Source organism: Apodemus sylvaticus, chromosome 1, assembly GCF_947179515.1.
Source record: "Apodemus sylvaticus chromosome 1, mApoSyl1.1, whole genome shotgun sequence".
In the NCBI taxonomy this organism is placed as follows: domain Eukaryota; kingdom Metazoa; phylum Chordata; class Mammalia; order Rodentia; family Muridae; genus Apodemus; species Apodemus sylvaticus.
The window spans coordinates 64,111,374-64,124,703 of record NC_067472.1 but is presented as its reverse complement, the minus strand read 5'-3'; the positions used below and the strand labels follow the sequence as shown (position 1 = coordinate 64,124,703).

At 54.2% G+C, this 13,330-nt stretch overlaps 1 protein-coding gene and 1 pseudogene across 1 annotated transcript; one reads left to right on the top strand and one right to left on the bottom strand.

Moving 5' to 3' along the window:
- Positions 1–2,863: 2,863 nt before the first annotated feature.
- Positions 2,864–12,808, top strand: Pkp3 (plakophilin 3). The gene is made up of 13 exons (XM_052195935.1): positions 2,864–3,159; positions 4,993–5,072; positions 5,205–5,836; positions 5,910–6,033; positions 6,574–6,778; positions 9,929–10,103; positions 10,581–10,698; positions 10,774–10,944; positions 11,046–11,231; positions 11,578–11,731; positions 11,906–12,098; positions 12,193–12,280; positions 12,475–12,808. Exons 1-13 carry the CDS (start codon positions 2,928–2,930, stop codon positions 12,508–12,510), a joined length of 2,394 nt encoding a protein of 797 aa, XP_052051895.1. The 5' UTR covers positions 2,864–2,927; the 3' UTR covers positions 12,511–12,808.
- LOC127694376 (60S ribosomal protein L17-like) lies at positions 7,408–7,964 on the bottom strand (annotated as a pseudogene).
- Positions 12,809–13,330: the final 522 nt, after the last annotated feature.

Below are 13,330 nucleotides of genomic sequence, written 5' to 3'. Positions count from 1 at the left end.
ATGGAGTAGGGGTTGCAATGCCTGGGAACAGGTCTGGAGTGACTCCCATGGGGGCAAGTCTGAGCAGGCTTTGAGAAAGAGGTGGCCTTCGGGCAGACATGATGACTCTCAGACTTCTGGACATCACCGGGACAAGGATGTACACTGCCGGTCTCCGGCCCAGCCAGTTCATCAACTCACACCAAAGCAGTGCTGACATCACCCTCCCCTCAGGCTTCGTGACCACCGGGAACCTCCTTAACCTGTCTGTGCCCTGGCATACTCATGACATCTGCGTCTGAGAGACTCTGCTGTTAATATCCTAAGGCTCCTCCTAGGCATTCGACACCCACTCCCCAGCGAGTCCATCCCTCACCCTTGTACCATCCACAGCTCCTGACCCAGGGGCTCCCTCTCTGCACCCCTCCCCCAGCTCTTTCCTCAAGTGCTGCCCACAAGCAGAATCTCCCACTCCTCCTCCATTCAGAAACCCTCACACCCCCTTCCCCCAATTTACACTCCTCTCTGGGAGGTGACAGCCACTGGGAGGGTGGAAGATTGGATGACAGTCCTCTGACAGCTTTACTCACTCTTCGTGATCCTGAGTTCCAGGACTGATTACATCAGAGGTCCAACCATCCGTCTCTCAGTTCCTTGAGTTAGCGTTCTTCACACATCAAACCATCTCCTCCTGGAAGCCCTGCTGCATCCTTCCCATCCTTCCTCCAAGAAGACAGAGAGACACAGAAGTTGAAGGGACACTGGTCATAGGGGTCACAGGGGTCAGTCACAGATCCAAACATGGGGCATAGAGCCACAGGAACAGACTCAAGAGCATTAACTGATGCCAAAGCCATATAGCCATTAAAGGAGGTGCCCAGATTCTAGGCTTTCTAGAGATGCCAAGTGAGTCTCAGAGGCCGGTGGCCTGTGGCTTGGTGTGAGAAGTGGATATAGCTTCCGGTCCTCATGTCCTTGTGGAGACTGGTCACAGCGGTGGCACCCACAGTCCTCTGCCAAACCGACCCCCAAAGCTGAGTCTGGCCTTCCATCCAGGTACCATGAGAGCCGTGTCCTCATGCCCACCAGTTGCCTCCTTACCTGGCTACACCTGAGCCCCCAGCAGCCCCAGGTAATTATGGGTCTCCACTTTGCACTCTCCTGGAACCCTTTACCCCCTCTCCTCCCAAACCTGGCTGCTGTAGGGCTCTGGGTGGACCTAGCACATCAGGGCGGGCCTCTTCAGACCAGGCGTGTGCCTCCAGGCCGCGCGGCGCCGCACAAACTTGTCTCCCAGGATTTTTCCACACGAAACACGTCTCCCAGGGAAGCAACCGGTCTGATGAGATGGGTGTGCAACGTTCCCACCCCATCCTCGGGTGCCCCCACGGTACCATCTCCAAACAGAGGCTGTTGCCCACAGGAGCTGGGCCCTGATGGAGCCCACCGTGGGATCTCGGACCCGGATGGAGCCCAGGAGGAGTTGTCCTACAGCAGTGACCTCCAGAATGAGCCAGGGGGCCAGTAGGACCCAGACCAGCGGCAAGGTAGGCTGCCCAGTCCCTGCCTCCATCCACGACCAGTAGACTGACTCTATCCTGGGGCTGGGGGACTTCACCGTCCATGCTCTCTCCACAACGACCTCTGACCTCTGACTCCCATTCTCCAGCCCTTCCTACTCACCCTGATCTTGTTCCTGATGCTCTTTCTCTGAGCATTCTCCGTTTCCAGGACTCTGCGCCTACTTACCCTCTGGTAATGTCTTTAAGAGACCAGGACTCTTAAAGGACCTGGTGTGGGACAGGGAGCTCAGGCTGAGCCCAGGGACTAGGTTCTAGAAAGAAGTACAGCCTAAGGGTAGAGACCCAGGAATGCTTAAGTCCCCGGGCATGTGAGGCAGCTTGTTGTCATACACCAACTCTCCTAGTTTTGTCTTTTAACCTTCCCGATCTACCTAGATGGCGGGCCTAACTCACAACATGCTAGTCTACCTGACCGGGGTGCTTGGGAGACCTTCTAAGGAACAAGCTTTGGTGCCCCTCACTTCCAGCCCTCCCACTTTCTCTAGCCCAGCTCTCCCTCCAAACCTCCTGGCCCCCCAGCCTGGCAGGTGCTGACATGAGCCTAGGTCCCTCTGAGTCAACCCCCTGGGGCAGCCCCGCCTGCCTGCCCTGACTCATATGTTGGGAACGGGCCTCCCACCCCAGGCCTGGGGGGCAGAAGCTGGGGAGAGGTGCCAGAGAGGGCCAGGCAGCCCTTCTGAAGCCTCTGTACAGGTAGAGGCTGGGGTGAGTTTCTAGGTTTGCAGGTCAGGGGGTGGACGCATGTCTACCTCACTGGGTTCTCTTACTGAGTTGTCAAGCCCAGGGTTAGGGCCAGCAGGAAGCTGCTTTTGACTCTAAAACTCCAGCACTCAAGTTCTTTATCCTCCACTCAGACTCTGTAAACCTGAAACTGTCTCTGGGTGCCAGCCTTGCTGGGACCTCACCAAGCCTGGGTCCAGCTGTCTTGGAGGCTGCTTGGTCTTTGATGCTCTACAGCTCCCAACCCCCAGGCTGGGACATTCCTTCTCATATGGCTTGTAGTGACAGGCCCCCACAGGCTCCCTGCCCTACTCTCATAGTAAGAACGCTGGCACCCACGGGGTTTGGAAGACTGAGAGCAAGTAGAACCCGTGTCCCTGTGGCCCTGTCCTGGGATAGGAGAAAAGGGAAGGCCAGGCGACTTGAGGACACGCAGGGCCAGTTCTTCCGCCCAAATTCCACCTTAAGCAGGCAGAGGCCCCTCCCTCCCACCTGGCCCAGGTGTCCCCGCCCCCAGCCAAGCTCTGGGCTGGGCGGGCGTCTGTCTAAGAGAGCCAGCCAGGAAGAGACTCTGGAACCGGGCCTCGAGGGACAAGACCGGGGAGAGGCCCAGGACAGGTGGGCTGGCTAGTCGCCCCTGTCACTATGCAGGAAGGTAACTTCCTGCTGTCTGCCCTGCAGCCTGAGGCTGGTGTTTGCTCCCTGGCGCTGCCCTCGGACCTACAGCTGGATCGCCGGGGTGCTGAGGGACCGGAGGCTGATCGGCTTCGAGCTGCCAGAGTCCAGGAGCAAGTCCGAGCCCGCCTCCTGCAGCTGGGCCAGCAGTCGCGGCACAATGGGTCTGCTGAACTTGATGGCTCCGCGGAGATCGCCAGAGGTAGGCCAACAGAGGGTGATGAAGTTGGTAGTGGGACAGTGGCCGGTGGAGATGGCTAGGGTAGGAGTGGTGGTGGTGTCAGGGGCAGAAGCCGTACAAGCGTACAAGCTCGGGGTTCAGGCATTGACTCACCTTACAGAGGCCTGTTCTGAGTCACTGCCCCGCCCCAGCAGGCATAGGGAGCAGCCGGGGTGGGGCATCCCTCCTTCCCCAGCCAGGACAGGGGTCCTGGGGCTGGGCCTACCTGCTCTCTAAGTTGGAAAGACTCAGGAAGCACAAGATGAGCAGACAGGCCCACCTGTCGGCAACCCCCCCCCCAACACATTCCCTCCTTGCACCACAGAACATAGGCACACTTGAGGTCTCAGAGAGGCCAGAGTGCCTCCTATCCAAATGGGAGTGCGTATAACAGAGAGGAATGGTCCTGGATAAAGCCCAGGTCTGTCTGGAGCAGGGGCTCCCTGAGGGATTGCAGAACTGGGCCTACCAGGAGTGACCCAGATATACTTCATGAGAATAGCCTGCAGGGTATTCCTCAGGGGCAGTGTGTGTGTGTGTGTGTGTGTGTGTGTGTGTGTGTGTGTGTGTGTTAGAGGGTCACTCAGACAGGCTGGGCTCAGGGCAGTCACTCCAGAAGCATCATTTCCATTCCTGCCAGGCTACAACAACAGGAATTAAATGTGGACAGTACAATGAACCTCTGTTCGGAGGTCCAGACCTCAGTTCACAGTGGTCCCATGATGTCTGACCAGAAGGAGAGGGTTGTCTGGCAGAAGGACAGGTCGGGAACTGGATTGCAGCCTAAAATCTTTCTGAGCCTAAGTCTTACTGGAGCCAAGTTGATGCCCAGGGGTCATGGGGTAGGGGAGGGTGCAGGGAGGGGTTAATTATCACCTGGCTACCCTGCCAATTAGGGGGAGGAGGATAGTAATTTGGGGGTGGGCGTAAGGTCCCCAGGCTGGGGTGTGCCCCCTAAGCTGGCCCTCACTAGCGTCAAAGGGTTAACAGCCCCTGCCCAGAAGCCTCATTAATCTGGGTGGGTCTGGGGAACATCAGACTGTCCACCCCTGAGCTGAGTTGGAAGGAGCAAAGGAAGGCCCCTTCCCTACCCCGATACTGACCCTTGTAGTAGATGCTCTGCTCAAAGAGCACTTCCCAAAACCAGAGGAGCTTGGCAAAGGCTGAGTCCACCCAAGGCCTGCCCACGGTCACCATCAACTCTTGGAGCAATGTTTCCTGCATGCCCCCCCCCTCTGTCTTTCTACCCTGCACCACTCTCTCTGGTCATTCAGTGGCCTGGTTGGTTGCTTGTTTTGTTTTTTAAAGATTTATTTATTTTATGTATGTACACTGTAGCTGTCTTCAGACATACCAGAAGAGGGCATGGGATCCCATTACAGATGGTTGTGACCCACCATGTGGGTGCTGGGAATTGAACTCAGGACTTCTGGAAGAGCAGTCAGCGTGCTTAACCGCTGAGCCGTCTCTCCAGCCCCAGTTGCCTGTTTTCTATGCACCTGTGTGATTCTCTTTCACCTCTTTCTCCCCTTCCAATCCATTCATCCACATATCATTCCAAACTTCTGACCAGCCCCCCCCCTCGCCCTGTCCTCAGCTAATGTGCAGCTGGATGGGGTAGGTGTGGTGCCTGCCTCGGGCTCTACCAGGTGGTTCTACCAGTGCTCCAAAACCAACTTGGCCTCCCTGCCCTGAGTCTGATGTCACACCCAGGGTTGTGATCAGAGACCTCTGGCAGAAAGAAGAAAAGCCAACACCTTTCTACCGGCCAGTCACCAGTCACGGTGTCATGGCTATCACTGTCTCTGTCCACAGGCATGCCCAGGGGGCAATACCACACTATGCAGACGGGCTTCAGCTCCCGATCCCAGGGCATGAGCGGAGACAAGACCTCGGTGAGTCAGGGAATCTGCTCTGCAGTCCGCACTGAGGGGGAGGCTCTCTAGGGGAGGCTGGGAGCTCCGGTCAGAAGGGGAGGTGCCAGGGAAACCCCAGATACCCTTTCACTGTGCCCTCCCCTCCTATAGACCCTTCGGTCCATCGCCAAGCCGGCCTACAGCCCCGCCTCCTGGTCCTCCCGTTCAGCCGTGGATCTGACCTGCAGTCGGAGGCTGAGTTCTGCCCACAACGGGGGCAGTGCCTTTGGGGCTGTGGGATATGGGGGTACCCATCCCACTCCACCTATGCCCACCCGGCCAGTGTCCTTCCATGAGCGAGGTGGGGCAGCCAGCAGAGCTGACTATGACACGTTATCCCTGCGCTCACTGAGGCTAGGGGCAGGGGGCCTGGACGACCGATACAGCGTGGTATCTGAGCAACTGGAGCCTGCGGCCGCCTCTACCTACAGGGCCTATGCTTATGAGCGCCAGGCTAGCTCCAGCTCTAGCCGAGCAGGAGGCCTGGACTGGCCAGAGGCCACCGAGGGACCACCCAGCAGGACCATCCGTGCACCTGCCATGCGAACCCTGCAAAGATTTCAGAGCAGCCACCGGAGCCGTGGGGGTGCTGGGTCAGTGTCGGGCGCTGGCTTGGAGCCAGTGGCCCGAGCCCCATCTGTGCGCAGCCTCAGTCTTAGCCTGGCTGACTCAGGCCACCTGCCGGATGTACGTGGGTTGGACAGCTACACAGGCCATCGAACCCTGCAGAGGCTCAGCAGTGGGTGAGGAGCTGGGCTTGGAGCGGGGAGGGGACTGTAGCACAGTCTGGTCACTGACTAACGCCTGGTTCTGCAGCTTTGATGACATTGACCTGCCTTCAGCAGTCAAGTACCTCATGGCCTCAGACCCCAACCTGCAGGTGCTGGGAGCGGCTTACATCCAGCACAGGTGCTACAGTGATGCAGCGGCCAAGAAGCAGGTGACAGATCCCACAGACCACCCCCCACCCCACCCCCACCACCTCTTGATGACTGCCCCACTGACCCTGATGCCCCCGATGACTATCCTTACAAGCCCCTAACTGTCCCTGAACTATGTCCTTAGCCCTGCACTAGGCTTGCCGGGCAAAACTCGCCTTTCTATGTCCTCAACAAAGAAAGGGCAAAATGCCCTGTGTGTATATACCTGCATCACCAATATACACCTGCATACTTATGCACCACATACACATATACATCATAAACATCATACACATACCTTTCGCACATCTTTGCTGCATCATCTTCATATGCCTGAATATACATCCACAGTCCTCTATACATCTGTAGCATATATTGTCACCATATCCATACCTGCACTCCCAAAATATGTTTGCATGTGTTGTGTACAGACTTGCATATCACCTGTACCGTCTGAATTACCTACATACATATGTGCTCGGTTCCATGCTTGTGGATATGTCTGCATGCATTTTCACGGTCTGCATATGCCTACATACATCTGTATATATGTGCCATAGGCTCGCAGCCTTCAGGCAGTGCCTAGACTGGTGAAGCTCTTCAACCACGCCAACCAGGAGGTGCAGCGCCACGCCACGGGCGCCATGCGTAACCTCATCTATGACAACGTGGACAACAAGCTGGCGCTGGTCGAGGAGAATGGCATTTTTGAGCTGTTGCGGACACTTCGAGAGCAGGATGATGAGCTACGCAAAAATGTTACAGGTACCCTTGTGCCTGCCTCTTCCTTTCATTCTGTCCCTCTCCTCTGCCCTCCCCGTCCTGCCCCCACCCCTCTCTCATCATACTCCCCTCTCTTCCTCCCTTGCCCTCAGCAATCTTTATCTTAAGCCTTCTCAGGCCCATCTTGTATTGTGTATGTGTGTGGGGGGGGCGCTTATTCAAGTTTCTTGCTGCAGTTGTTACTTTATTATCACTTGGTGGACATGCATGTATTCAACAAGTGTCTGTGTGGAGGTCAGAGGACAACTTTGGTAGTCAGTTTTCTCCTTCTGGAGATCAAACTCAGGTTGTGATTGGGCTTGTGCAGAATGCATCTTTACCTGACTGCTGAGCCATTTTGCCAGCCTATTTATTTATTTATTTATTTATCTATCTATCTATCTATCTATCTATTTATTTATTTAGACAGGAACTTACTATATAGCCTTGGCTATCTTGAAACTCACTATGTAGATCAGGCTAGTCTTAAACCCATAGAGATCTGCCTGCCTTCTGCTTTCTGAGTGCTGGGATTAAAGGCGTGTGCAACTATGCCTGGTTTTTTTTTTTGTTTGTTTGTTTGTTTTGTTTTGTTTTGTTTTTACTTTATCTGCATTTATTTTATGCTGGATTTATTCCCATGCCGTGAGTTTTTGTTTCTTCAGTTTCTTCTGGGATATCTTTTTCTTCTATGCAACCTCCTCTTCTGGACTTGGAACGGTCTGTTCCTTCTCAGTGAGGATCACCTCAGTGAGGCAGGAGCAGCTCATGTGTAAGTTAATCTGGCCATGAGCTCTGTAGGTTCGTTTGCACATCTCAGGTGCCTGGTTCGCCTGGATGTGTTCAATGACTAGAGAATCTACATCTAAACCCTTAAGTTCAGCATCACTCTCTGCATTTTTAAGCATGTGCAGCAAAAATTCAGCACTCTTTTTTGGCCACCATGCTTGTATCCAACCCCACTGTTTGGCCTGGGCACACTGACCAACTCCTATACCCCCGGAATGGCACGCATTGCTTGTTTAAAGTGACATCCTTCAGATACTTGGTGGCTTTGCGGATATGCATACCCTTGATGGCTTGGGCAGGTTCCCGGGTGTTCTTAAAGTGAACATGAAGGTTTGAACTTCTTGATTTGCATGATTTTATGTGGTTTCTGGGTCAAGAGAGTAGCGAACCATCTTCACAGGTTACCTCTAGCCGCTTACAGGAAGAGTATTTTGTTTTGTTTCTTCTTCTTCTCTTCTTCTTCTTCTTCTTCTTCTTCTTCTTCTTCTTCTTCTTCTTCTTCTTCTTCTTCTTCTTCTTCTTCTTCTTCTTCTTCTTCCTTGTTCATCTTCCTCCTCCTCCTCCTTCTTCTTTTGGTGTTTCGAGACAGGATTTCTCTGTATAGCCCTAGCTTTCCTGGAGCTCACTCTGTAGACCAGGCTGGCCTCCAACTCAGAAATCCACCTGCTTCTACCTCCCAAGTGCTGGGATTAAAGGCATGCACCACCACCACCAGGCTATTTTATTGTATTTTAAAGGTTTGAGGGGTTTTTTTTATATATATGAAGTTTTTGCCTGCATGTTTGTATGTTTACTGTATACATGCCTAGTACCCAGAGAGGGTCGGAAGAAGGCTTTAGATTCCCTGAAAGTAGAGTTACAGATGGTTATTAAAAGTCATGTTGGGCCGGGTGGTGGTGGTGTACGCCTTTAATCGCAGCACTTGGGAGGCAGTGGCAGGCGATTTCGAGGCCAGCTTGGTCTACAGAGTGAGTTCCAGGACATCCAGGACCACACAGAGAAACCCTGTTTCAAAAAACCAAGAAAAAAAAAAGTCATGTTGGAAATGGGAATCAATCCTGTGTCCCCGTTAAGACCAGCAAGTGCTCCACTCAGTCATTTCTCAGCCACTGATATATATATTTAGTTTATTGATTTTATTTTATATGTATCAATGTTTTGCTTGCATGAATGAATGTCTGTACACTACAGTGTCCATGGGGTTCAGAAGAGGGCATCCAATCCCCTGGAACTGGAGTTAGAGATGATTGTGAACTATCACGTAGGTGCTGGGAATTGAACCCAGATCCTCTAGAAGAGCAGCCTGTCCTTTTAACCACTGAGCCATGTCTCTGGCCCTTCCGGAGTCTATTCTCACTGTCCCACTCTGTACAGTAAGCTGGCCTTCATCTCACTGTGTACCACACTCTGGCCATGAACTCATGGTAATCCTACATAGGCCTTCTGAGTTGTTGGGATTACAGGCCTGAGCCCTCATGCCAAGCTAAACTTATTGTTGTCAGTGTTTGTCACTGTTGTGTGTATTGTTTGTTTTTGAGACAAGGTCTCACTATTTGGCTCTGGCTGACCTAGAACTCATGTAGACCAGATTGGCCACAGATTCACAGAAATTACTTGCCCGTGTTTTCCAAATGCTGGGGTTAAAGGCATGTAACTTTTGCCTGTCGATTGTTTATGAGAGAGGGTTTCTCTGAGTAGCCCAGGATAGCCTCAAACTCACGGAATTTCTATTTTTAGCTTCCTAAATTCTTAGATTAGAAATGTCTTGCCTTCAAAACTATTTTTGTGACTTATGATTCTTGTTTTCTGTGGCGCTAGGTCTGTACTCAGGGCAAGCAGGGCAAGCAGGGCAAGCGCCCTCCACTGCGCAGCACCTTGGAGCCCAGGCTCGCTCTCTCTCCATTCGCTTCCACCCTGTAGCCTTCAAATCCCCACACCTTGTTTGTCTCTCTTGCTCTGCTCCCGCCCCTGGCCTGCAAAGGTCACTCACTGACGACCTCTCCAGAGGAGCTCTGGAACAAGGCAAGGCTCCAGGGAAGGGTGGGGTCAAGAGGTGAGGTGATCAGGGAATCAGAGTGTTCGCTGCTCTTCCAGAGGACCCAAGTTCTGTTCCCAGCAGCGCATCAGGCAGCTCATAACCTCATAACTGCATGTAACTCCAGCTCCAAGCGATCTGATGCTGTCTTCTGGACTCCACGGGTACCTGTACTCATGCCCTTATGATATACCCATGCATGGACACACACATAATTAAAAAAAAAAAAAAAACCTTTGTAAAAAGATGTGGAGAGGCTGCTCATCCCCAGAGGAAGCAGAAGAACCAGGGAGCCCACCCTGACCCAGCCCTGGCGCTATCTCGTGCAGGGATCCTGTGGAACCTGTCCTCCAGTGACCACCTGAAGGACCGCCTCGCCCGAGATACACTGGAGCAACTCACAGACCTGGTGCTCAGCCCCCTGTCAGGGGCAGGTGGGCCCCCCCTCATCCAGCAGAATGCCTCAGAGGCAGAGATCTTCTACAATGCTACTGGCTTCCTCAGGTATGCTAAGTGGAGGCACTGGGCCAGGAGATGCTGAGGGGAAGGAGCCAGGTGCCAGAGAAGGATTAGGGAAACTTCCAGAAGAAGTGTGTTCACTTGCCACCTAACTGATATGAGCAGTTAGCCAAGGCCACTGGGAGACATAAACAGCAGAGAAAAGTTTAGCGGCCAGGCAAGGCTGGGACAGGGAGGACACCCTGGAGCATTGGGATTCAGTGAATCAAGTCTCTTCCTAAGCTTTGAGGAGTTGGTTGGGGGATGGGTATATGAAGGGCAGGACCAGAAGCATCTAGTAAGGTCCAGGAACAGGAGAGTACAGGGGCCAGTGCCAACTCAGGAGGGAAAGACAGACGGGTGCCTGATGATTTCATCTCCAGGACAGGGCTTCAGGTTAAGGGTCCCTGAGTGGCACTTCAGGCTCCCTGAGGGGACTGTGTTGGCATCCCTGGGGAAGCTCTGATCTGCCTCCATCCCCAGGAACCTCAGCTCAGCCTCCCAGGCCACTCGCCAGAAGATGCGTGAGTGCCACGGGCTAGTGGATGCCCTGGTGACCTACATCAACCATGCCCTGGACGTGGGCAAGTGTGAGGACAAGGTGAGGGGCAGCTGGTGAGCCAAGGGGGCCCAGGGGCTTCGGCCCACTCTGATCACCCTCTGTTCCCTCCCGCAGAGTGTGGAAAATGCTGTGTGTGTGCTGAGGAATCTGTCCTACCGCCTATACGATGAGATGCCGCCATCAGCCTTGCAGCGGCTTGAAGGCCGGGGCCGCAGGGACATGACAGGGGCACCACCCGGTGAAATGGTGGGCTGCTTCACCCCACAGAGTCGGCGGCTGCGAGAGGTGAGCCCAGACCCGGAAGGCCAGGGCCAGGGAGTGTCAGCCTGACCTCTGACCTCAGTTGTACCCCTGGCTCTGGCTGATCCCTGTCCCCTCCCACTCAGCTTCCTCTCACAGCTGATGCACTCACCTTTGCCGAAGTATCTAAGGATCCCAAGGGCCTCGAGTGGTTGTGGAGCCCCCAGATCGTGGGGTTGTACAACCGACTGCTGCAGCGCTGTGAACTAAATCGGCATACAACAGAGGCGGCCGCAGGGGCGCTCCAGAACATCACCGCGGGTGACCGCAGGGTCAGTAGGCTGACAGGCCCCACTCCTGATCTTATGCTAGGCTCTCTGGCTCTTGGATGAGAGCCACACCCTAGGAATTCACAGTCTGTTTGGGGGAAAGGGATCCCTAAGAGTGAGACATAAAACCCTTGCTCAGCCTGAGGGATGGGTTCATGTGGATCGGGGTTCTGACATTCTGAGCGGAAGGGTTACCTGATCAGGTCCTGACTCGGCACAACAGGCAGAAGTAGCAGGCAAGAAGTGAAGCTGTGATTCTGCCTCAATCCTGAACGGGGCTGTTTAGGATTGAAATGGGGTTGGCTGGGGTGCTTCTGGACTTCACCATGCTCCCTGCCTTTCCCTGCAGTGGGCAGGTGTGCTGAGCCGCCTAGCCCTGGAACAGGAGCGCATCCTGAACCCCTTGCTGGACCGTGTCCGAACCGCTGACCACAACCAACTGCGCTCACTGACTGGCCTCATCCGAAACCTGTCTCGGAATGCCAGGAACAAGGACGAGATGTGTGAGTTCTGTCCCTGGTCCAGTACACAGCCCATGTCTCCCAAGCAGCTGGCTTCTGGTTAGCAAGTCAAATGGAGTGGGCAGGTGTGTGTGTCAGCCCCCAGGGGAGGCAGAGGTTCTGGGCACCAAGGCAGCAGGGAACAAACAGGGCAGACTGATCCTAACCTCTCATCAGCCACAAAGGTAGTGAGCCACCTGATTGAGAAGCTTCCTGGCAGCGTGGGCGAGAAGTGTCCCCCAGCTGAGGTGCTGGTCAACATCATAGCTGTGCTCAACAACCTGGTGGTAGCCAGTCCCATTGCCGCCCGGGACCTGCTCTATTTTGATGGACTCCGAAAGCTGGTCTTTATCAAAAAGAAGAGGGACAGGTAAGGACCAACCAACCCACAGCAACATGGCCCAGGCATACCCTGGCCATCCTACCTCCTAGCCTTGACCCTCACCCTCTTGAAATGCCCACAGCCCTGACAGCGAGAAGTCCTCCCGGGCAGCCTCCAGCCTCTTGGCCAACCTCTGGCAGTACAGCAAGCTCCACCGTGACTTCCGGGCGGTATGTTTTACAAAGCCAACAGGATCTCAGGGCGTGAAGTGAGGCTCAGTACAGGATGCAGGTCACCAGGGGAGGGGCACAAGCCTGGAACACAGAGGCAAGGGGCCCAGGCTATGCACAGAACATTATGGGGAAGGCAGGATCTCAGGGATAGCAAAGGCAGTCCCAATCTTCCTGTTCTCTCTTCACTGCAGAAAGGCTATCGGAAGGAGGACTTCCTGGGCCCGTAGATGAAGCCTCCTGGAGGTGAAGTGATTCAGCTTCCAAGAGATATAGGCTCAGCTCCTGCTGTCCCACAGCACATAGAAGAGGAACTGATGCCACAGGACCTCTCTCTCTCTCTCTGGAGTCCTGTGTGTACCCTTGAGGGGCCAGGGCCACCAGAAAAGAACAGGCGCTTGCAACTGGGGATTGATTGGCTTCTGCAGGGCAGGGGAAGGGATAGGGCTTGAGCTGCTCTGGTGTACTGGGTGGTGATTAGTCACAATGGCAAGGGTGGGGCTCCCGTGGCCTGACAGCTTTGTGACGGCAACATTGGGAATAAAGGTGGTTTTGAACACAGCCCCAGCTCTGTGTGTTTCCCTGACTGGCCACAGATCCTGAAGTGTCCATTGTCTCCACACATGCCTACCTGTCCCAGAGGACGCCTCGCCAAGGCAGAAGACACAGACAGAACGGGGAAGGAGTGAAAAGGGATAGCCAACCTTCCTGCTATCTGAGGCATAAACACAGCAGAGCTGGGGTTCCTCAGCAATATCCATGCCATAAACACACCCAATACTCTCTGTCTACCCTGAGCTGGTGCTAGGAGGTGTCCTGGCCAGAGGATCAGACTGGCTGCCCAAGGCTTGAACTCTGGGAGTATCAGAAACAAGAAATCAGAACAATTCCTTGTAAAATTATAAACAGTGGCTTCTTACTGAAAGATCTGCCCAGAGGCCGAGAGGACTAGAGAGAGAGTCCAACTCCAACCAGGAGGGATCCTAGGAGCTATTAGAGCAAGGGATATGCCAAGGTAGCTGAGGAGAGAAGGCAGGTTTGAGCGGGTAG

Bases quoted from the DNA above. Each gene is read 5' to 3' on its own strand.
- Pkp3 (XM_052195935.1), top strand. From the start codon at position 2,928: ATGCAGGAAGGTAACTTCCTGCTGTCTGCCCTGCAGCCTGAGGCTGGT. The intron at 3,160-4,992 runs GTAGGCCAACAG...CTCTGTCCACAG, and splicing joins CTCCGCGGAGATCGCCAGAG to GCATGCCCAGGGGGCAATAC. The intron at 10,699-10,773 runs GTGAGGGGCAGC...TCCCTCCCGCAG, and splicing joins TGGGCAAGTGTGAGGACAAG to AGTGTGGAAAATGCTGTGTG.